This window comes from Plectropomus leopardus, chromosome 16 (assembly GCF_026936395.1).
Source record: "Plectropomus leopardus strain MGB_pleo_1.0 chromosome 16, ASM2693639v1, whole genome shotgun sequence".
NCBI lineage: Eukaryota > Metazoa > Chordata > Actinopteri > Perciformes > Serranidae > Plectropomus > Plectropomus leopardus.
Window position 1 is genome coordinate 16833685 of NC_142191.1, and position 24336 is coordinate 16858020.

At 39.9% G+C, this 24336-nt stretch overlaps 1 protein-coding gene across 6 annotated transcripts; it reads left to right on the top strand.

The window, feature by feature from the left end:
- The first annotated feature begins 511 nt into the window (after positions 1–511).
- pum2 (pumilio RNA-binding family member 2) lies at positions 512–23086 on the top strand. 6 transcript variants are annotated; one of them, XM_088089259.1, is made up of 23 exons: positions 512–668; positions 3174–3537; positions 7333–7401; positions 8656–8761; positions 9010–9197; positions 9288–9460; positions 10264–10555; positions 10652–10745; positions 10907–11014; positions 11128–11273; positions 11862–11982; positions 12156–12296; positions 12589–12891; positions 12986–13213; positions 13997–14264; positions 14384–14513; positions 14624–14758; positions 14902–15039; positions 16114–16239; positions 16528–16599; positions 17548–17669; positions 19125–19317; positions 20541–23086. In XM_088089259.1, exons 2-23 carry the CDS (start codon positions 3187–3189, stop codon positions 20670–20672), a joined length of 3636 nt encoding a protein of 1211 aa, XP_087945385.1. In that variant the 5' UTR covers positions 512–668; positions 3174–3186; the 3' UTR covers positions 20673–23086. The 6 variants fall into 6 exon arrangements, with proteins under 6 accessions (XP_087945385.1, XP_087945387.1, XP_087945386.1 ...); XM_088089261.1 differs by having other exon boundaries at positions 14624–14752; XM_088089260.1 differs by having other exon boundaries at positions 12592–12891.
- The last annotated feature ends 1250 nt before the right edge of the window (positions 23087–24336 follow it).

The window sequence follows — 24336 nt, forward strand, 5'->3', positions numbered from 1 at the left end:
GTCACACTCCAGCCATCCCTCCCACTGAGCAATTTACCATTGAAAAGACATTTGATAAATGTCTATAATACATCTGTTTGTCTTTAGACATTTAGATTTATTGTTATTCAAAGTTGAGTGTGAAAGAGAGGGTTTAGTAGATGTCTAGCCTTATGAAAGAGTATGTTTATATGACAAAAAGTCATAATGTGAAGGTAGGGGTATGCAGTCATTTTATTGATTTTTAAAAAATATATATATTTTTAATGTATTTATTGATTATTTTAAGAGACAATGTTTTAATTACTCTATTGCTCAGTGGACTCCTATGATAAATAAACAACAGTCCCTAAGACATGTTGTTCAGCAGTTATATGAAGGCGCTTTAGGGAAAGGTAAATTGCTAAAATGTTAGATGGTCGGTCGCTAAGCACATTAAATACACCTTACATACGTTGCCTTCACATAGTGTACAAAAGGTACACTGGAAAGCAAATGTACATTGACATTGTTATACGCATGTCTGCGTAGTTCACGTTATTTACAGGGAGGGGGCACTAGCGTAGGCAAACTCTTAGCTTTGACTATCAAGCCTTGCTAAATCACCGCTCTCTCCAAGGAAACAAAACAATATAGAATTGGGTTGACGGCGTGCAACAAGCATAGACCCTCTCTCGACACGACAACGCGTGAGTATCTCCTCTTTATTTGTTCACATCGAAAGCGATAGCTCTGCGAAGCGTCTGATTTTAAACGCGGCTGCCGTGGTGTGAGTATTTCCCCTTTTGTTTAGCGGTTAAGGCCCCTCTGTTTGGAACTTGAAGGGGGGCCATGTTGTTTAGCCACTGAGTGTTTGGTTGATGTTTTAGCTCACACAACACCAACTTGGAAATTAGCTAGCTCTTACACTAGTTCTTTTGGGTTTATTTGACGTGTTGCATTCAACCAGTGGGGTATTTTGAGGCAAACAAATAGGTCGTTGTCCGACTATCATGGAAACTCACTAGCTCACTGTAAAACAATGTTAAATTTACGAGTTTAACTTTGATGTGTAACCAATAGTAAATAGAGCAGGCCTGCTCCGGCTAGCTTGAAGCTAAGGAGGCTGCTAATGCTCACTCCGGTGAAGTAACATTAGCTATCACTAAATATGTTCGTTTTCCGTCAGTGCTAAATAAGAATTGGACGTCAATAAATAATCAATGATATGCTACATGGGTATGAATAGCGACATATTAATCATTCAACGCCATTATTTGCGTAAATTTTCAGTCAAAGCCGCTAAGTTAGCTTGCTTGCTAGCAGCGGACTTGCAGCTAGGTTAGCTACGTTAGCTTACCGAACGGCTTGTTGTCGGTTTACAACGTTTTTGGATATATCGGTGTAGCTAAAAACATAATATAAAAGCCAGTGAAACCTCTATTGTGGTTAACAAGTAAGCAATGTTATATGATATGCTGGAGTGATCTAGTTTGTATAATTTGTTACGTTACATCATTGGTAGCGTTGCGTTAGCCACCAGCTAACACTAGGCTAACGACAACGTTACCTAGCATTCTCGCTCTTGCAAGCCATCAACATGCTTGTCAGTTAGCAGTTTTGTTCTTGCATTATCCAAACGTAAATAAATAGACCGCCATATTTATCTAGATTTCCTATTTGACGCTAATTCCATTTTTTTTTAACAAGACAATAAAATAAATACGGTTGTACAGGGCAACATTTGCTAACATTTCAGTCTTCAACCGTGGAACAGTAATGGAAAGAAGCTAGCAACTCGGGAATTAGTCATATCCCGGCGAAGAAAATTCAAGTTGTACCTATTATATTTGTTACATTGTTGTCAGTGCATCATTTTGCCAACGTCTACTTGAAAAGTTCGTATATATCAAGCCTCACATAGAAGTTAGCAATAAAGACCACGAGTATATTACAGTTTTTATTACTTTAAAGGCTACCATAATACAGGAAACTAACTGTCACGTTAAAATGGGTGCTACATTGACTCAATAACGATGCAAAAAGTTAAAACTTGACCCATATATCGGACCAATATGTGTAAGGCAGCCTCTTTAGTAGATGAGAAGTCAATAATGTATTATTATACAGAACAGCGCAAAATGGTAATGAAACAAATCGGCATATCCAGTATGAGTGCAGCAATACATCAACCAGGATCAATATTTCACTGATAAATGATCCAACATCATTGATATAAGGTGAAAATAGGTTATGCTTTTATTCAGAAATTGCCATGGCACATTTGTAGCCCTTTTTATACAGAGATCATACTACAGGGTTGCTATGAAGTACCTTTTTATACCTCCTGTGGATTTTTAATCTGAACAAAACAATGGCAGCATTAATCCACTCCAGTATTTGATTTTAGGAAGCATGCCTGCACAGCAGAATCAGAAGAGGCATGATGGATGTGACACAACAGCGTTGGCCTTTAGTGTACCATATGTATCAGCAGTGATTTCTAAACTACAAAGACATAACATGGAAATAATGATCATATTCAGCCTCTGTTTAAAGGTGGCTGATTTCCTTCTCTGCTTGAAGGATATGGAGCTCCTGATTCTCATGTTTACCCAGTTGGCGGACATTTATGGTCACTGTTCTTCTTCTTTGAGTTAGCTGCTAACTGCTGCTAGTAACTTTTTAAATCACCTGCAGTCGGTCGCATGCATAACATGTCATTAAAGTAACACACCTGTGCTGCTAATGATTCTGTCTTGCAGGCTGTCCTGTTTATACAGACACCATTTAGGTGCTGTTACTATGTCCTGTTGTGGCTTAAAGGCGAGATCACTCTGTCCCCCATTCCATGATCGTACCTTATGGACAGTACAGTGAGGCAGCATAAGAGGGCTTTATTCCTGCCATGAACAGGCAGCATAGAAGGAGCTTGTGTGACCATTTCCATTTAAGCCTCCTGTAAAAACATTTAGACATTGCTCGTGGTGTAGCGCAAGGCAGACAATGGTAAGCAGCAAAGAAAAAGATGGAGGATAGTAACTGAGATCGTCTCGTATTGATTGCAGCCCCTTGAACTGTATCAAATCCAAATTGTATTGTCGCAGATTTTGTGATATCAGCAAATATTGTAATGCTGTCCAAAGAATCGATATATTGTATTGTGATGAAACTTGTGATTTAGACCCCTAATATTCATATTTTGTTTTGTTCAGGCTTTCCCGTGGAATGAGCGTTCCATGCAGCATCCTAGGTATGAATGACGTGGCCTGGCAGGAGACAAGAGGTGGGATGCTGCATGCAAATGGCGCTCCTGAGACTGGAGGTGTCAGAGTTCATGGCGGAGGGCCCCTAGCCACAGTTGGGGGAGCAGGACAGGCTCCTGGAGTCCCACATTTACAAGGCATGGACAGGGTTGTTAACCCCACCCCAGGTACCCCGCAGCCACCGCTGAGTGGACGGTCGCAGGATGACGCCACAGTTGGATACTTCTTCCAGAGGCAGCCTGGAGAGCAGCTTGGAGGTTGCACACCCAGTAAGCATCGCTGGCCAACTGGTGATGCCAATCATGTTGATCAGGTAAAGGGATTTGAAACACTGAACACTGTTTCAAAATAAAACAACATGTCGTTACCTATGGGTAATTCCAATTTTACCCTTTATCTGAGCACCTTTTTTCATGAAAAGTGCCCAGCATACATATGGTTTAGATGCGCCAACCACAGAAAGCAACACATGCAGAAAATGTGCATAAAGCTAAATACAAGAACTTGCATGTTAAACAAGTAAGTTCTGCTGTATAGGATGCATAATAAGGATGCATCCAAACAACAAGACCATACTAGTCACACTGGTCATGTATTTCACATTTTCAGTTAATCCATGATTATTTACACTAGATGCCAGCCATTCATCTATAAAAAGCCTTCTAGGCATGTCTTATTAAGTTTGATTAAATAGAAAATGTCAGTGGCTTTGGTTGGAGCTTAATGTTGTGAGTGGAAGCAGTAAAAGAATTTCACTGAAAATGTCTGTAAATACATTGATGACTTTATCTTCTAGAAAACAGTGTGTAAGATTTCTGGAGTAAAAACAAGTACTAATTTGATGTGAAAATGTAGGTTTGTGCACATTTCCATTTTTAAAAGCCAGTTTATGATGAGTGCAATGTATGAAAATAACTGAGGAAACAAGAAAAATAGCAGTCATTACAGCTTTATTTTTTTCTCCAAGTGTTTGTTTCTGAAAGAGCACATCCAAGAAAAAGTAGCATCTATAAAATGATAAAATTAATTCTTTTAATTCGTTTATCTAGATTAATTAGTATTAAGTGTTTCCCTAGTTGAATTTGAAAACAGATTCTAGACAAATGGAAATATTTGCTACAGCTGAGTTGAAGCTTTATTTGTGTACACCAAATATTTATTTCAACTTAATCAGCCTCCTCCTTCAAGGCAAAATTAGGATAATTGAGATATCTTCCATAAAAGCAAACCCATTCCAGTTCTGGGTCAGTCCACCCCCCATATTTGGTTATCCCAGCACACACTGGTTGAGAGTTGGGGTACACTCTGGACAGATCAACAGTCTGTCTCACACATGGGCCAGGTGTGCTGGGATGGCACAGAAGTGCTTTTTATAAAATGCAGCCTCCTCATTTGCAGCAGGCAAATTTTGTGAGACGAGTGCTTTGACACAGCAGGAGTCTGACTGTTGCTGTGATAACCAGCCAGACTTGTATTATCATGTCCTACAGTATTAAACTGTCATGCTGTGTTTTGGTATCAAAAAAGTCTTCGATTTCTGGATTTGTTACACAAACTGGACTTCCTGGTTTAGATTTGATCTTCTTTCTGGTGGTACCTACGTACTAGACCTGCAATGATGTTGGCAATGGTAAAGAAGGTAAAGAAACCAACATTGACATCAAAATGCTCTTTGATTTTTATGGTTTTAGGTGTATTAACCTCCCACAAAACTGGACTGGTTCCAGTGGCCCTGTCCCACACACACACACACACACATATATGCTACCAGTCAAATGTTTTAACAAAAAAAAAATTGCCTTACCATACTTTATTCAAAATTTTTAACTCATCAAAGTCGCTTAAACGCCAGCCAAATTATATTGGTACTACTGAATACCGACGTTGACGTTTATTCCGTTGGTGCCTGATGTTGGCACCTAAGAGCACATTTCATTAACGCAGGGTTCAGACAAGAGATGAAAGTGCAGCAAACCACCCAAAGTAAACTTGAAGTCAACCACAGAGCCACTGTTTTCAACTAATGACAGACAGCAGAAGCACTAAGTTGCCAGCCATGAAACTCCGTCGGCTGCTTCCAAGCGAGCCAAAAGTATCACTGCAGCGCTGATATGAAGCAATTGTTTTGGCCTCTGGTCTTTTTTCTTTACTTCATTTTTTTTAGTAATGGCCTATTATCACTGCTGAATGAGCAGACAAACGCACACGTACACTCATGCAAGCAGACAGAAGATTAGTGTTATGTGTGATTAGTAAAGACCATTAGTAAATTATCCAGACTTCTTATTTCGACCTCCGTGCTTAAAGCTGTTGTCCTGTGAGCTGTCTATCATGCAAGCTGTTAACTCTCAGAAACTGTTTCTCTGAATCTGTTGTGGCTTTGTGTCCTACAGACCTTTTCCTGTCAGTGTCCTCCAGTTTCTATTGTCCTTTTGACGTAAGACTGTACTAACACCTTGATTTTTGCTGCAATCTCAAAACGAACGATCAACACAATTTTTAGGGTCATTAGTTGCCTCTTTGTTACTATTATGAATGCAGTATACTACTTTTGGTAGTTCATTATTGTCCAAATAATGCTTCAATGGGTGTAGCAACACATTCTGTTCCAACACTATTTCCATACAGAGGGTTTGTAAGGAAGCAGTGAATGCTGGGACACATGTAGGAATTGTCTGCATCTATTTTGAGTGCTTAATTTGCCTCCATCTCTGCAGAACAAGTTGTGAATTGCTAACCCAGCATTTTTATAAAACAAAAATTTACACAATTTTTTAGTTTTTGGTCAGCTAAACTTTTGTTTTTAAAGCAAGATTATGCAGCTTTTAGTTGATAGTTGAGTCTCATTTCCTAGTCATCAAATTCTGATGCCTTTGGTTGATGGTCAGACCAAAGCACCAGCCCGAAACGTTGGTTTTTAACGACTTGGGAATGAGACTTAGTAATCAACTAAAAGTTGCATAATGTTTCCTTAACCTCTGGCAGTTTATTGCTTACCTTTTGTGCCATTTCAGGTTGCTTAGTGGACTTACACTTTTAAATTGAGCCTATTACTTGGATTCCCTAATGTATCACCTTATTGGTATACACTACTGGTCAAGTGTGTGCATTTGTGTATATTTGTCCTTTTACCAGTCCGCATTTAATTTATGCAAACTTACTCTAACTATTGAGACACGTGGCCTCTTAATCTCTGTCTCACTCTTTTGACTGTGCAGTGGTCCCTCTTCATTTTGTATATTGGGCCCACTTTTCCTATGCATGTCTGAGACCTTTGTTGAAAAGGCCCTCACGCATACTTACAGTGGGTGAGGCATGGGCTCTCACTCAGCCTAATGAAAAGGATGCTGTGACAGAGCCACCCTTCTTTAAAGTTTTTCTTTAAAAAATTTCGATGGTTTCACCTTTTTAGTGTTTTATGCGAAAGGTCTCCATTTGAGATGACAAAAAGCCCTCAAGCCAGAGTGACCTCTGGTATTTGACACCCATTCTTCTCACATGCACACAGGTCAGACTCAAGTTAAAGAAATTGGGTGCAGCACCACTGTTTTGTCTTGCTCTTTAGTGTAATGTTAAAATGATATGATTATAATCTTTAATGTGCTTGTAACTTAACATCAAAATTAGCTCGTCTTACTGCAGAAATAAATCATCCATTGTATGAAAATAATTGAAAACAGTTGTACTTTATTTATTAGCATAACTTATGAATAGCTTATTAGGCGTACACATTTCGAATTACACATTTGAGGCAAAAACTGTTTTCTTTCTTTTCATAGCAAAACAAAAGATGGTTGTATTGTGTTGATTATTGAGATATTCATGTTGATTGCCTCTGAGCTAAAGAGCTTTTTGCCTCCAGAGTGGCCCTTTAAAACGGTATCGAAAACCATATTTTTTGTTGGTGTGTTTTTTTTTTTTTGTTTTTTTTTTTTACATAATCAAATTGTTTTCAGAGTAACACCGAAAAAAAGGAAAACCCATGTTAGTTTATTCCACTCTACAGTGAGTGGAACAATTTCATATCTTTTTCAGTCTATTTTTGTGGCTTTCCATTTAGTGTCTTTAAATGTATGTTTACAGTCCTGTTTGTCTTTCTTTGTCTTAGGTCCGTGCTGTGGATGAAATGAACTATGACTTCCAAGCTCTTGCTTTGGAGTCAAGGGGCATGGGAGAGGTAAGGTCCTGACATTCATCTTTTTCTCCATTGTAGTAGAGCAATACATCAAAAATAAAAATCTGAATGAACAGTCACCCTGTCTTGGCTTCAAAGACAGCATTAAGACATCTGTGATTAACTCTTTAACACCGATCAGATAGAGCCAAACCAACTTGCACTTGTGTGTGCAATCATGGCAGCGTTGTAGGCTTGTACTGAGACAAAAGTAGGACATGTATAGTCATAGTTTGTAGTTGAGCATACACATGGGCATCAGAAGAGTGAATTATAGAGCATGGGGAATTAATCTATGTGATTATTTTTTAAAAAGCACTGTATATCAGCTCTGCAGTGGTTGCAATCATTAAAGGTATACTATGCAGGAATCATTAATTACAGTTTGTGAACACAACCTTCAGACTTTGCCCCTCCTTCGTACCGTGCTTGTAATGAACACTGCAAACTACTGTTACATTTGCTGCAATGGAAAGGCAGATACTCAAGCAAGTTAATGAAGTTAATCGTCAGCACCTACCTGTTCAAGGGAAAACAGGGAAACTCTATCGTTCTTCACCCCCATCCTGTCCTTAAGCGCTTGCCAGCAAAAATGAAAGTGAAAGTCAACCCCATGTACTCTTTGGTTTTACAACAACCTTGGTCAGCTTGGTATTCCATTAAGCTGCATTTTATGCTTTTATTTGACAAGGGGTCTGTGATTTATGTAGCTCCTTCTTGGTTGCATGCTACAATTACCTGGTAATTACCTTTTTACAAAATCCCAACCTCACTTGCATGCTGTTATTGGCTGAGGTCTGCACACCATTGTCTGATTGTTGCAGCCCAGAAATGTTCAAACCACTGCAAGAAATTATGAAAATACAGGTAGAGGGTGGAATCTCTGCAGGAAAATGCAATACGCCACCACAAAGTTTTAGTTTGTTTTAAAGGAAAATCCTGCATAGTATACATTTTTTTATGATTAAAAATGCAGTAAAGTGTTCTTTCTGAAAGAGCAAACTACCATCTCTACAGCCACCTCAAGTCTATAGCCATAAGGGTTCACTGTCTAAGGATTTTTTATGGAATATATAAGTGAGAAAGTGTTTGGCTGAGCAAGATTACAGTAAACACTTTGAAGTTCAAAATTGTAAACTAAACACTGTACAAGTTTTCAAAAATGCAATGGTTGTTGAAAGTGGTGTATTTTAAGTGTTACGTTGCAGTAGCAATAATCCTACAGATGCTTAGAAAATATGTACAATTTATTTGTAGCTTCTGCCAGCAAAAAAGCTCTGGGATTCTGACGAGTTGGCGAAGGATGGAAGGAAAGGGATGCTTCTTGGAGAGGAGTGGAGGGACAATGCATGGGGATCGTCTCGTGAGTGCCTCCATATCTTTGTGTATTGTATTTTATTCACACTTGGCTTTTCTTTCTTTAAGTTAAAGAATCAGTTAGAAGATTTGAGTGTGCAGAATTTATTCCAAGTCAAACAACATGATTGGATATGGCACATGCCCCACCGTGTGCCTTTGATTTTCAGTGTTGGCTAAATCTGAGTGGGTGTTTACCCAGCTATAGCTTATGTACACAACTATTTAGATATTTGATCACGGCTTTCCATTCAGATCATTCAGTGTCTCAGCCAATCATGGTGCAGCGGCGACCTGGCCAGAGTTTCCATGGGAATGGTGATGCCAATTCTGTGCTTTCACCTCGCTCAGAAGGTGGAGGCCTGGGGGTGAGCATGGTGGAGTACGTCCTGAGCTCTTCTCCCGGTGACAAGATGGATGGTCGCTACAGGAATGGAGGCTATGTAAGTTGAGCTTCTGTCGTTGTCTTTCTTAATGAACACTTATTGACTTGGCAGGCACATAGTTTTACCTATTATTTTTTATGAATACAGGGTGGAGGAGATGTTGACCAAGATGGGAGAGAGAAGAGTGATGTCCAAGAGAAAGTGTCCCCCTTTGAAGAGGACAAGAGCCCAGACTTGAAGGTGGGAGATGAAAATGATCCTGCTAAAGCCAACGGAAGAGGTCTACTAAACGGCATGGACAGAGACTGCAAAGATTTCAAGTATGTTTACTTTTTACATTACATTACAATACAAGGTAAAATGCTGCAAGTGTTGGGTGGTATGAACAAAAATGTATATCATGATATTTATTTTTTTATATGATTCTTGCAGTTTCACAGTATATCACAATATTTTACTTTAATTATTTTGCATGACCTGGCCTTTTATACGGTGGCTTAATCTGCTGTCAGGAGCACGTGGAATATAAAAACATACGAGTGTCATCATGTACAGCATTGAACACAGAAATTGTCCTTCACATGAAAATGCTTTTTAAAAAAAAAAAAAAAAAAGTTAAGTAACTGCTTCAAAAGCACTTTTACTATGTATATCCAGTAAATCTGTGCATCCCTACTTATAGGTGTTTGTAACAGGGTACACAGTAAGCACTTGACACAGCGTGTGCATACCGTGGTGAAGCCTTTTGAAGAGTTACAGAAATTTCAGCTATGCATCGGTTTAGCAGTTTATGAGTAATTTATATCACACGGAAAAGTAAAAAAAGGTACACAACCCAGCACTAATGGCTACCTATTGTTTAATGCTTTAACTAAGGTGTTTAAAATTGAGCTCTTGTTGTAGATAATCCTCCCATTTCAGAACACCAAAAGCTATTTTAACAGGTGATACTGAAGTTCTTCTAATGTTGAGCATTATAGTGAAGTGTACGCATAATTGAAATGTCCAAATATGTGACTGAACATACATGTACAGGCGTACAGTCTCATTAATGTTGCTAGGCTTCTTGTCTGAGGCAAAGTTTTGTATTAATATGCCATTATGCGCTTCTTTACATTACCAGTCCAACCCCAGGAAGCCGCCAAGCTTCCCCCACTGAGGCTGTGGAGAGAATGGGTCCCAGTCAGACAGGTTTGGAGATGATGGGACAGCACCACCAGCATGTTCTTCAACAGCACAACCCTGCCCAAAACAAGGCACCCGAGGACTTCCAGAACCAGGAGGCCCAGAATATGGGAGGCATGGAGCAGCAAGCCGGTGTAGAGTCCCTCCAGTTTGACTATGCTGGGAACCAGATTCAGGTGGACTCGTCAGGGACTCCAGTAGGATTGTTTGACTACAACTCACAGCAGCAGGTTTGTTTTAAAACAAAACGCAGATTTCAAGATCTAACTGTAAGTTTGCTCAACAGATTGTGATCCTTGTTATTTGTTTCTGTTTTTTTTCCCCAGTTGTTCCAGAGATCTAATCCCCTGACCGTTCAACAGCTCACTGCAGCTCAGCAACAACAATACGCCCTGGCTGCAGCCCAGCAGCAACATCTCGGTAAGTGGGGCTGTTTGTCTTACTCAGTGTGTAGTAGTGTGTTGTGTAATATAGTTAACTGCTTTTTGTCTCTAGAGATCTGTTCCTTACAGTTGCATACTCATTTGGATGAGATTTGATATGGAAATATGATTAACATGACTACTCCTCTTATTACCCAGCTGGCCTTGCTCCTGCATTTGTGCCAAACCCTTACATCATTAATGCTGGCCCCCCTGGAGCCGACCCGTACACTGCCGCTGGACTGGCAGCAGCAGCCACACTTGCAGGTGATCATGCAGCACAGTTTCACCCTCCAGCTCAAGCCTTCATTTAGAATAAAAAAGTACTTTTTTGATCAGTGGTGCAAGATGTATCTGCAACATAAAAATGTCTTTCTCAGGCCCCACAGTGGTTCCACCGCAGTACTATGGTGTTCCTTGGGGTGTTTACCCGGCCAACCTTTTCCAGCAACAGGCTGCATCAACTGCCAATCACTCAGCTAATCAGCAAGCATCCAATCAGGGACCAGGGCCAGGCCAGCCACAGGTAGGAAGTGACTTGCTCTTTTCATCTAAGAGGTGTTTCATAAAGATGGCTCTGAGAAGCAGGGGTCATCGTGAAAAGCCTGTCTCGACCGACCAATTCCACCAGGATTAAACTGGTTCATAAGCACATCCCAAAGTTAATGTGGGCCGACTTACGCAAGTCTGGTTTATTTCTTGACTTAACACTCATTGCATCATTTCACAGTGAAGAAAATGCCCACGTAAAGGCAAAACTATGATGTTCAGAGCCACAAAGCTGTGCATTTTAAAATGCGTAATATGGATAGTAGAATATTACAGTAAAACAAAAAAACCCTGCCACCATTTGAATGCATTCAGACTGACTGGCTCTCCCTCTTATGTAATTTGACAGATTTCTCGGTGTCTGTTTTTGTGACATTTAAACCCTGGTTAAATCAAATCAAACTTTTACTTATTTAGTGTTAAATATTTAATGTAATAAAAAAAGGACTTGAAACTTGAAATCAAGTTTTCAGGTGCTTTAAATGCAGAATATGTTTGAAAGCTTTGAATGCAGTATTATTTCTGCAGCCTGTGGGTGTGACAGTATCCTCCTTATCTTCTTCAGGTGATGCGCACAGGAACCAACCAGCGACCTCTCACACCTGGTCAAGGCCAACAGAGTCAGCAGGAATCTCTAGCTGCAGCAGCTGCTGCAAACCCTGCATTGGCTTATGCAGGAATGTCTGGTTGGTAGACCACTTTATACAACTACTTTATTGCCAAAAACAGCCAAGCACATTTATCTTTACTGCTTGTTATCATTTGAACTTAATATTAGATTAGATTTAGTCATTTTTAAAGTCTTTCATATGTCATAATGTATATTGCTGACTCCATTTTGGGCTCTTCATCTTTTCAGGTTATCAGGTGTTGGCACCTGCAGCCTATTATGACCAGACTGGGGCCCTGGTGATGGGCCCTGGTGCCCGAACTGGTCTAGGTGGGCCAGTTCGTCTAGTTCAGACCCCTCTCCTCATCAACCCAGCAGCAGCACAAGCTGGTAAGTACTAGTCCACCTCTTATTATAATGTTCGATATGTGGATCCACTCCTCTTTGTTACTTAATTGATACCACTAGTTCAGTGTATCACAAAAAAACATACAAATACAGGTACAGTTCATTAGACATCATGCAGACGTGATATAGGACACCATGATCAGAGTTCTGAAGACTGCAAATAGGGGCCCACACATTAAGCAGACAGTATGTTTACTACCACGTTGTCTAAATTTTAAAACACTGACCTCAGCTCTCCTTTCACCCCTCACACTCTCCTCTCTCCCCCTACCAGCAGCTGCGGTGTCAGCATCTGGCTCCGGTAACAACATGTCTGGTCCTCCAGCCAACGGGCTGTACCGCTCCATGCCTCAGCCTCAGCCCCAGCCGCAGCAGCAGCAGGCCCCCCCACCCAGCAGTGGCCTGCCCTCTAGCTCATTTTACGGCTCTGGATCAGTCCCCAACACTTCTCAGAGCAGCTCCCTTTTCTCACACACCTCTGCGGCGCCACCACAAAGCTCCTCCCTGGGCTTCAGCAGTACCGGTGGTTCCCTTGGCGTAGGCCTGGGCTCTGCTCTTGGAGGCTTCGGCTCTTCTGGTCAGTGACTTAGCCAAAACCACTTGACGATTAAATAAATGTATTTGTCCTTTTTTCTCACACTGGTTTTCCATTGTTTGTTTGTTTTTTGCAGTATCCAGCTCTACCAGTAGCAGCGTGTCTCGCAGGGACTCCCTGCTCGCAAGTTCTGATCTGTACAAACGCGGCGGCAGCAGTTTAACCCCCATCGGCCAGCCTTTTTACAACAGTCTGGGTTACTCCTCTTCACCCAGCCCCATCGGCCTCACACCAGGTCACTCCCCGCTCACTCCTCCACCTTCTCTGCCCTCCTCCCATGGATCCTCTTCCAGCCTTCACTTAGGTAAACCATATATTTATGGGAATAATGAATGATCTGTTCTGACATATTTGATCAAAGAGAACATTTAACACTCAGTAATGTTTTTTTTTTAAAACCTATTCAGTGTTAAATTACTTTCTAAGGTCAGTCACTGTCCAGCCCCTTAGACAAAGAACTATTTTTTGTGTTTAACATCAGTGTTTCCCACTGGTTCAGTCATGGGGTCCAGATTGCTCCTTAGTCAATAGTTCTACATCCACACGCAAGATATATGACCAAATATTCAATTATAGTTCACAAAATCGAAACACATCAGCCTACAACACAGTGAAATAAAACATATAGCGTAAGAATAAAGTGAAATTACTTAGAATTAAATAAATATATAGCACCGCAACCAAAAAAGTGCATATTATTGCTTCAAGACTGGTTATATAAAAATGCTGCAAAGGCAAATCATGTGAATAGGCCAAGTAATACCAAGAACAGGGCAATAAATAGTTGCTGTACTTGGAAAAAAACAGGTTGATGTGATAATTAAGGCCCTCAACAAAGTCAGTAGGTCTGTACTCTAATTAAGTGTTTTTACAAACTTGACTCATTCATGAGTCACTTGCGGGCACTGCGGGACCACGAACCACCAGTAGGGCACCACTGTTGTAAATGATCTGATTTGACTTCATTAACAGAATATTTTTCTGAAATGTGTCTTGTATCATAAGGTGCACAGTGTTATACGTACATAACAATTATGGTCAACTTTTGCCATCAATAGAGCTGTATCTTGTCACTCTGTAATCTTAGGTGGCCTGACAAATGGCAGCGGGCGTTACATTTCTGCAGCGCCTGGAGCTGAGGCCAAGTACCGGAGCACCGGAGGGACGTCCAGTCTCTTCAACTCCAGCAGCCAGCTGTTCCCTCCGTCTCGGCCCCGCTACAGTCGCTCTGATGTCATGCCGTCCGGACGCAGCCGCCTACTGGAAGACTTCAGGAACAACCGCTTCCCAAACCTCCAACTCCGTGACCTGCCAGGCCACATGGTGGAGTTCTCTCAAGACCAGCATGGATCCAGGTGGCTAAGATATACTGTCTAGCTTAAAAATACTGCTTTGTGTTGTTTTACTTTAAAACTTAACACGGATGCATTTCTCTTATGAACCAAGAGATTTTTTTTATCTTACATCTGTCCAGATTTATCCAGCAGAAGCTAGAGAGGGCCACCCCAGCTGAGAGGCAGATGGTGTTTGGAGAGATTTTGCAAGCAGCATACCAGCTGATGACTGATGTTTTTGGAAACTATGTCATCCAAAAGTTCTTTGAGGTTTGGATTGTTAAAAGTTGATCTTGGTGTCATTTCACTCACAGTAACAAGAACAAAGACGTTTTTTCTGTAGCATTTATGCAATGGAGTTTGTGTTTTGTGTGTTACAGTTTGGAAGTGCAGACCAGAAGCTGGCTTTGGCAACACGTATCCGTGGTCACGTCCTTCCCCTGGCCTTGCAGATGTACGGGTGCAGGGTCATTCAGAAAGCCCTGGAGTCCATTTCCTCAGACCAGCAGGTAATTGTAAGTGAGATTATATTTCTTTTTTAACAATGCATTATTGAGTTTTTTATTTTTTTAAATTAAGCCAACATATTGCAATCCTCAATTTCAACACAGTGACATCTGTTACAATTATCAACCGTCCTGTAATTTCTTCACTTTAGAGCGACATTGTCCGTGAGCTGGATGGCCATGTGTTGAAGTGCGTTAAGGACCAGAATGGCAACCATGTGGTGCAGAAGTGTATCGAGTGTGTCCAGCCTCAGGCCCTACAGTTCATCATTGATGCCTTCCAAGGACAGGTAAGTTTATTATCGTAAGCAGTGACTCAGCTGTTAGTCATTCCCCTTTTGTTATCCACATTCTGAGTTTGTGGAGATGGGAATATGAAATGTTTGAGAGTCCTGTACATGAATCCAGATGTTCCCTATTTGCTTTGACAAGTTATTTTTTTCATATATAAATGCAAGAATGTATTGTGAAGAAACAAACAGATTGCTGCAACATTATGCGACAGATCAGAGAATCATAAGAAACATTTATGCATCCATGTGATGGACAGGCAGGAGACACACACAGGCAGTGTGGCTGCTCTGGCTTGTTAACATGAGTGCTGAAGAGAAAAAACGGGTTAAGCAACGCTCATGTACTGCTCAGGCAGGGAGTGTGTTCCTGGTGTCAAATGATTAAATGCCAAGTAAGTGTGATGACAGGAATATTCTTACACTCAGGTAAAACATTGAGATGTAAAGTAATTGTAAGACAAAAGAAACCATGGTTTGTTGGATTAATCTATATATTTTTTGGAAACTGAGTTATTATATTACATTTTTTTGTACTTCCATTTGATAGCCATCATATGAATGGATTGATTTACAGTTTAGTCGTTCTTCCAAATGTTTTGGTTGCATTTCAGCATGCTGAGCTGCCAACTCAATAAAAACACCACATCCCAGACTGTATGGATTTTAGCTGATGTGGCAGTGGGCCAGTCACGCATTGAAATTGAAAAATTGCATTGAAGATTGCTTGCTGTGAATGGCTGCAAGCAAAATCACAGAAAGTCTTTTTTTGTCTTGATCTGTATACAAAAAGTCTAGTCTGTTTTATTTATAAAGCCTGTTTTCTTGAAGTACAATTTGCCTTAGAGGGCTTTACAGCATACGACATCCCTCTGTCCTTGGACCCTCACAGTGACTAAGGGAAAAAAAACGAGTTGAATGCAGGTATTGTTTTACTGGAGAAGTTTCAGTATGACTCGGTTCTGGGTGATAAGGAGTCAGGTAATGATACCCAGCCCAAATAGCAGTCATGCCATGTGTATACTTTGTGTATTTTGGTTTATTGATCAGTTCTTATTTTACTTCTTTCTGCAGGTGTTTGTTCTCTCCACACATCCCTACGGATGCAGAGTTATCCAAAGGATTTTGGAGCACTGCACTCAGGAGCAGACTCTGCCCATCCTGGAAGAGCTGCATCAGCACTCTGAACAGCTGGGCCAGGTGAGCACATCTGTCTCCAATCTGTCCCATTTCTAAGCTCACATTGTTTGCAGATGTTTGTTAGATGTGACGGACCTTTAATGTTGAGACGTGTGCTTGTGTTGTGTATTTGCATGTCTCCTTCATGTTTGAGCATTTCATATTTTCAGCTTGTCATTGTTCCTGTGTAGCTGTGGTCTGCTAAGTGTAAAGTGTAAGGATGAATGTATTTTCACTGTTAGCTGTCATTACATCTGACCTATGTGATTATTAAAACATCCACCCTGCCCCCTCACTTATTCCATCTAGAAATATCAAGGCGTATCATTGGAGATGACACCCAAAACATATTATACAGTGTCCCGCGATGCACTGTTCAAGGTCAGAGCAATTTGCCTCTCTCTCGCGGATGTCCCCGTGCTCCCTTCCTCTTTCCCTTTTTTTTTTTTTTTATCTTTTCTTGTGTAAAGAATCTAATTTAACATTTAGATAGTTCTCAAACTCCCAGTTTCCAACTACAGGCCTTCTCCTAACCCACTGAGCCGCCTCTTTCTCGCCTTTTCCCCTTTTCTTGCTTTATGCCACAGAGGATTCACATGGCACATGCTTCCCTGCTGTCTGATGATTCCTCTCTTTTGCCTACAGCATCTCCTGATCAATCTGTTTTTCTGTTTTCATTTTCTTGATGTCACTGTCAGGATTTGATCGAAGCTCCCCGAGACGAGAGTTTGGACATCTAAAGTGTTCACAAGTAGTGCTTAAATCACTTCACCTCGAGTACTTGACTCAAAGTCAAGTCCAGGAGCAAAATAATGCAGTTTTTTGTTAAAACAGATTGACAGGAAATGAATTTGATGGCAAATACTACCAAATTAAAGGTGGAGGTCATGCTACCGACCCAACAAGTTACTACTTTAACAATATCAAGTCAGAGTGGTGTTAATTTGTTGCTTGGTCAGGTGAGTTCCTGTCTCCATCTTGTCACACTAAAATTACGCCCATAACTGTCTATCACCCATTTCTGAAGGGGCAAAGATGCTATTGGTTGTGTTGTCTGGTCGTCAACACTCCAAACCAGCAGCATCTGTTTTGTCTGACCTTCCGCAGTGATGACGTAAGGGTATTTGTAAGACTACAAATGGGGGTGTCACTCATTCGTCTACCTATCATTGTAGAAATGCATGATTTTCTCACACCAATTAAGACCCATGGTGAAAAGTAGTGCATGAGTATCAATCAAAGTAAAGGGTGTCGCACGGATCCTTTTGTGATTGATCAGCATTGAAATGACTTTTTACCCCGAGCTCACACTTCCACACCCTCCTGCAGGATCAGTATGGAAACTACGTCATTCAGCATGTTTTGGAGCATGGAAGACCAGAAGATAAGAGCAAGATCGTCGCAGAGGTCCGTGGAAAGGTTCTCGTCCTCAGTCAGCATAAATTTGCAAGGTAAGCTATGTATTAATGTAGTGACGGGGATATAAAGACTTTGCTTTTGTCACCATAAGGCAGATCTCAGTAGTGTTTCCACCAGAAATTCTTGGACCTTTAATTGCCAGGAATTACTTTTCAAGGAAATGAAAAGTTTCCTTCAGAATCAGAATCAGAAAAAGATTTATTGCCAGGTATAGTTAACACAATACGAGGAATTTGTTCTGGTGGGTTTGTGCAACATAAATATAGAAAAAAAACCAGATAAAATAGAAGATAAAAATATAAAATATAAAAAATACGAGTCTAGCAGTGCAAAACAAAACAAGTAACACAAGTAACAGTGTAACAGTGCAAGAAACAGAACCATGGAATTAAAGTGTTATATACAAGAATGGTTGGAGTGCAAGATATATATTGATATTTACATTGAAATTCACATTTATACAGGTTTGAGTGCAACTTTATTACTTCAGCCCAGATTTCTAAAAAATGGCCGCTGATGAGTCTTTGCTGGGTGTACTTGACCAGTCACTCAAAGCTGAAAACCCCACTCCGAATGACCTGTACTTTAAGAAAGTAGTACCCCTCAATCAGGGATTTTCGGGTGTTAAAATAATGTCCTGAGAACTTAATTTAGACCGTGGTCCCTGTGGTCGAAACACAGTTAGTTCCTCAGAGGGCTTCTGGTTCCTGAGAAAAGTTCCTACAATCAAAAAGGTCCTAGAATGTTCAAGTTTTCACCATCAGACCTCAAATATCTCATAAAGCAGTCGACAGTTTAATTTATCTGAGCACAGTGCAGTGATCGAATCAAAATACATATCAGTACTTTTTTTACCATTAATGGAAAAAAATGATTTAATTTGAACTGTTTTATAATTCAATCATAGCTACTTGACCACTAGAAGACTGAAAATATGATCCACTAAATTATTATGTTCCATAACTGCTAAAAAATATTATTTTAACAGTGCTTCATGAAACTCCCACATTTAGTGACCATAGATCTTTTGGCCTGGTTCGATATGTCTGGTTTGGAGTCTGAGGTGCTTCCCTAATGGTCAGTCAGGGTGTCTGCACTGATGCTTATGTTGATCCAAAGCACCACCTGCAAGGGCACACTTAAAAAAATAAGAGAGCCTCTTCGCATCATGGAAAAGATTGCCAACCATAAAGCTTTATTCCAACCACATAGATATCAGAAAAGTTTGTTAGTGAGTGACAGGCTTTTAACGTTGACAATCGCAAATGTCAGTACACCACCCACTGTTTGAATTTCAAAACATTTATCCAACTGGTCTTTCATTATAAAATGTCACAAAGAAAATATAGTCCTAAAAAAAGAAACTGATTCAAACATTCAGCCTTCCAAATGTGGGCATAAAAAGCACCCACCACGACCGGCCAGTGCTGTAACTCTTCCAGCTCAGTTATAAATTTGTTAATTTTCTCTCTGTGTTTTTCCATCAGTAATGTCGTGGAGAAGTGTGTGATCCACTCTTCGCGTGCCGAGAGAGCTCTGCTGATTGATGAAGTGTGCTGCCAGAAGGACGGGCCCCACAGCGCCCTGTACACCATGATGAAGGACCAGTACGCCAACTATGTTGTCCAAAGAATGATTGACATGGCAGAACCTGCTCAGCGCAAAATCATCATGCACAAGGTTGGTAAACTAAGATTGTGTCATCATGGAGATATGGAGAGAGGGAGCTTATATGCCCAACTAGTAAGATAGTTCATATTATTTGGACAAAGTGCAAAAAGTCTGAACAAATTTTCCCGTCTTAATCCATAAGTGTAGCAATACTAATGGTTAAGTACAATGTCTTTGGTGACTTGGACTCTTAACATTAAAACGATTTGAACGTCTAAGCCAGTTGTGACAACAATATTCGCCATTCTTGTGTAACTTTTCTGCAAAAATTGACTATATATCATGATTATTTCCTCCCATGTTTGTTTGTGTTCTGACTAGATGAAATTATTTGTTTTTTGTTGATGGACCATTTTGTTAAAGAGAGAGATTATAATAAACCAGAAACTGCTTCAAAATAACCATTGCTAAAGCCACCAGCCTCTGTTTAAATAAACATAAATGTATCATCATAAAACACGCATCAACTCACAAAAAATGTCTTGGTTTGTCTTTCCACTGTTCCAACAATCAGCAACTCTAGTTTGGTTAAAATAAACCCTTAATTGACCCAGTTAGATGTGAAAATACGCCGGCTCTTTTCACACTAAAATGACTATTTAAATGTAGTCAGTCAGGTTTGGCGATAGCAATTTTGGGGCTATTTCTGGTTAAACAAAAAGGATCTTACTCATCAACTTAAAGATTTATTTCTGTCAGGTCCTTTTCACAATGTTGTCAGACACTTAGAATAATAATCTGAACCTGTTAATGGCAAAAAAAACACCTTTGTTGGGCGTAAATTGACGGTGCATAATCACCCTGAGTGGTGACACTGCAGCCTGTTTTGCGGCTGCCAGCTGCAGTACTCTCGCTCAATACTGGACCACTTTTAAAAATCATTGTTCCCCTTTGTCACTTAAACACAACAGCATGGGAAAAAAGGGTCTAGGTTGAAAATACAGAAGTTGCTCTTTATCGACGATAAGTCTGCCCATCGTTTTCTTAAATTGGTCAATTGATTGTTCATTTAGTGAAATGCAAGAAAACTGAGAAATGCCTTTCATTTAAGAGTCCAAGTTGTTCAAATGTCTTGTTTTCATCTAACCAACAAAATATTTAATGTCTAAGAAGACTAAGAAAACCAGTAAGTCACATTTTAGTATCTGGAGCCAGTGAGTCTTTGGGATTTTTGCGTGAAACTTTTTAGAAACGATTAGATTTGCTGACCTGTGCTGTCTCTCCCTCCTCAGATCCGGCCTCACATTGCAACTTTACGTAAGTACACCTACGGCAAGCACATTCTGGCCAAGCTGGAAAAGTACTACATGAAGAGCGGATCTGAACTGGGTCCAATTGGTGGCCCCACGAACGGCCTCATGTAGTCACATCGACACCATGAGTCCCCTGAAGAAGTGGAGGAGTAGGAGCCCCCCCCCCTTGTCCTGTGAGAGATGCTCCTTAGCCATAGGGGTTAGCCTTTGACACCCTCTGATATCCCATTTTTGGGGGAATTACCAAAAAAAAGAAAAAGAAATAGACAACTTCACCTAAGAACGCTGTGACAACTGAACCCTGCCACTCTGCCACCCCTGGTGCAGGTTCCCAGCGTGGCCCCCAGGGGACGCACAGTCAGCAGGCCGATAATTTTTTTTTTTTTTTCTGGGTAAAGCACAAACCCATTGTTAATGATGTAATTGATGTATTTGACTGGTTTTCATATTATCTTGTACATTTAGTTTTTTACCTTGTAAATTCTCTGTAGAAAGAAAAACTTATACACATTTGCTGAAATTTACAATTCCTACAATTAACACCAGCAAGTGATTTTATAAGGCTAAACTGAGTGATCCTTTTAAAAAAAAAAAAAAACAATTCCATTTGTTTTTGTAACCAGACTTAATATGTCAGCTGTTCAGATCAAGTCTAGGCAATTGAATATTATATTTGTATATTATTATCCCATGCACAGTTAAAGTGTTTTCCCATGCCAAAGCAGCTGATGGATTAGTTTTCAAATAGCACTGCATAGTACGGATGGATATTAACCCCTCCGTCCACAGGTGAGTACTATGTGTCCTGTGCCACAGTCACCCTGAGGTCTTCACGACCAGATTTGTGAGCTTGGCTTTGGGGATTGGTGCTTTAGGGTGGTGTGTTTCCAGCGGTGGCTTATTCTCGCCTCCTGTTTTTCCAGGCTAATAGGGGGTAATGTGTGTTTACCCCAGCAGCTTGTAGTCTGCCGGATGTAATTATCTGAACAGTTTTCGGTACTTAATATTACAGACTGACCAACCTGAGCTGCTGCATCCACTGAGCCCCATTTGAGCCGTCTGTCCCTCATCCAGGTGATCACTCGGGGTTTATGCAAAATATTAAAAAAAAAAAAAAGCTACCATTAACTTATAGAAGCAGAGCATGAGGTTTGGTTGTACAGTGGGTGTGTAACCTGGTATAATCTTAACATGAAATGACCGTAGTAGGGGCTTTTTTTGTGGGGATAGTGGGGTGGGAGCGGGGTATGTGTTGGCATGCTGTGACAGATTTTAATCCTTGGAATGATTTTTTTCTTTATCATGTTTTGTGTAACATCTTATCTGTCTTGTACTTTGAGATGAACACTGCCCTAGAGACGGTATCTTTATGTACTGAATAATCATCTCTTGCGTAGAAGTAGTTTAGCGATGTATAGCATCTTTATGTATGAGTAAATTGTTGCTTTTGGGTTTCGGGGGCTTGCAGCGATGATGGGACCCCCACCGCCTGAAGGTCAGAGTAGTCCAAAAAAAATTGTGAAGTGGAGCTTATCCCAGTTTTGTATATCTGAGGTGAAATGAACTAGAAGTAGCGGGGATAAGAAAGGGATGTTGAGAGAACCTTTTTTTAATGGTTCTGTTTTTGTTTTTTAATTTTTTTTTTTTTTTTCATTTGGTTGGGTATGCAAGTGCATTGGTGGAGGCCGGTGGGGCCATCAAAAGCTATACAATTCACCTGTAATGCTCGTAGTGATGGCTTCTTTGCTTCATATGAATAATTGTAGAATACATGTAGTATATGTGCAGTTAATAAGTGTAAGATTATTAGTTTAATTGAAAAAAAAAAATGTCTAGTCGTGGTGTTTGACAGGCCTTGCTCTAAATTTGTAGTGATGCTTTTATTTCGTCTGTACAGTTGTACATTTGTAAACGTTTATGCTGTAAATGGGATGTCTTTTACACTTTTTTGGGGAGAAAAAGGCAAAAATGTGCATTTTGATGTGTGTATATTCATCACTCCTTTCCCCTTGAATATAATGTATACAGTTTTATTTGATCAAGTGTTATTTTAAAGGAAAAAAAAACTTTATGGCTTCACAATCTGGCATGGTTTTTGTTTTTAATCTGTTGTGGGAAAGGCCAGCCTCTATTTGTACTGGAGCTGTAACATCAACTGTTGATAGTCTTTCTGAAGTGACAGTTTAAAAAGAAGAAGAAAAAAGAAAAAACACTCTGTACTAAAAACTGAGGCTGCATTTAGTCCTCTCTGCTACCATGGAAACTTCACAGGATATGACAAGAATTATTTTTGTACAGAAGAGTGCTGTATTTTGGAACAGCTTCTACCTTGTAAGCAAAAGCAATGTAAAATATTGTCAATTATATAAATATGAACATATGAGTTTTGTCACACTGTCAAAGTCATGTACATTTTCAGGTGGCCTTATGTACATTTCCAGATGTTAGATGAAGAAAACAAACTCATTTTTGGAAGCAGAATTGTGACTATGTATGATTAAACTGTTCTTCTAACATTTGACCAACATTGTGGTGGTTTTTCATGTTTGTTATTTTTAAAGCAGTATCAGCTCCTTTTTAATTTTCAGAAGCCTGAGATACTTAAAGTAATCTGTGTCCAAGATAATCTTCATCAGAGGTGTCCAAACCTTTTTGAATGCAGAGCCAGATGTGTGATGATACCTGAGGGCCAGCTGCTTCTCACAACAAAAATCCTGTAACAAATGAGACAAACTCAACTGCGTCATAATCAAAAAAGTCCATTTTTTTGCCCTTGCTGAATCCATTACACGTCTGTGACACAGGATTGTGTATTAGCAATAATCTAGGGATACGAAATGTGTCACAATACAAGGCACAATGTAGATTTATTAGTCATTTTTTAAAAGTTTTAAAAAATGAACTTAAATTTTTTCCTAAAAAAAACTAGGATAGGGTAGGGCTAGGATAAAATATATATTTTGATAGATTGCAATACTGTAAGTGAGGCTATAAATTCTATTATATTCATGTTGTTACGCTGGAATGGAAGGGGTCAGTTTGCATGAATACCAGTAATTAAAAATCAAAACTGTCTTTGAGAATAAAATTGCAGTATTGAAGTATCAACATTTTCATACACCCCTACTCTGCTGTGTGTATGGCTGCTACCTAACAGGAAACGTCTGTGGTGAGGTAACTGTTTGTTTTTTCACCCTCTGTTTAAAACACATTAGTTCTACCTGCGTAGTTCCAGCTCAGTGCATGTCTACAAACTGTGATCGTCCTTCCATCGTGACGTAAATGGAAAAAATGCAAAGTGATCTTGTTTGATTTACAAATATTGTTTGATGGGCCACATAAAGTGTATTTTTAACTACAAGCCGATGGCTGTTTAAAATTGGTCTGCGGGCCACGATTGGCCCCGAGGCCAGACTTTAGACATACCTGATCTACATCTTTGAACTTCTACTCACCTAAATTGTACTTCTACTCACCTAAATCAGGGGTGTCAGACTCATTTTACTTCATGGGCCACATAGAGCCCAATTTAATCTCCATTTTTAATATTTTATTGTGATGTGTACTGTAGTATGTAGAGTGCATATCATGGCTCTTCAGATGTTAACACACAAGCACATTATACAAGGGAGTAAAAAGTGTCAAACTAAAAAACACTCAACACAAATCATTTTAATACTGATGTTTTGGCACTCTGAATTTTGGAATGCCTTAATTTTAAAAGTAGAGGTGTGGACTCTCATGACTTGGACATGAGACTGATTTGAGTCACAAA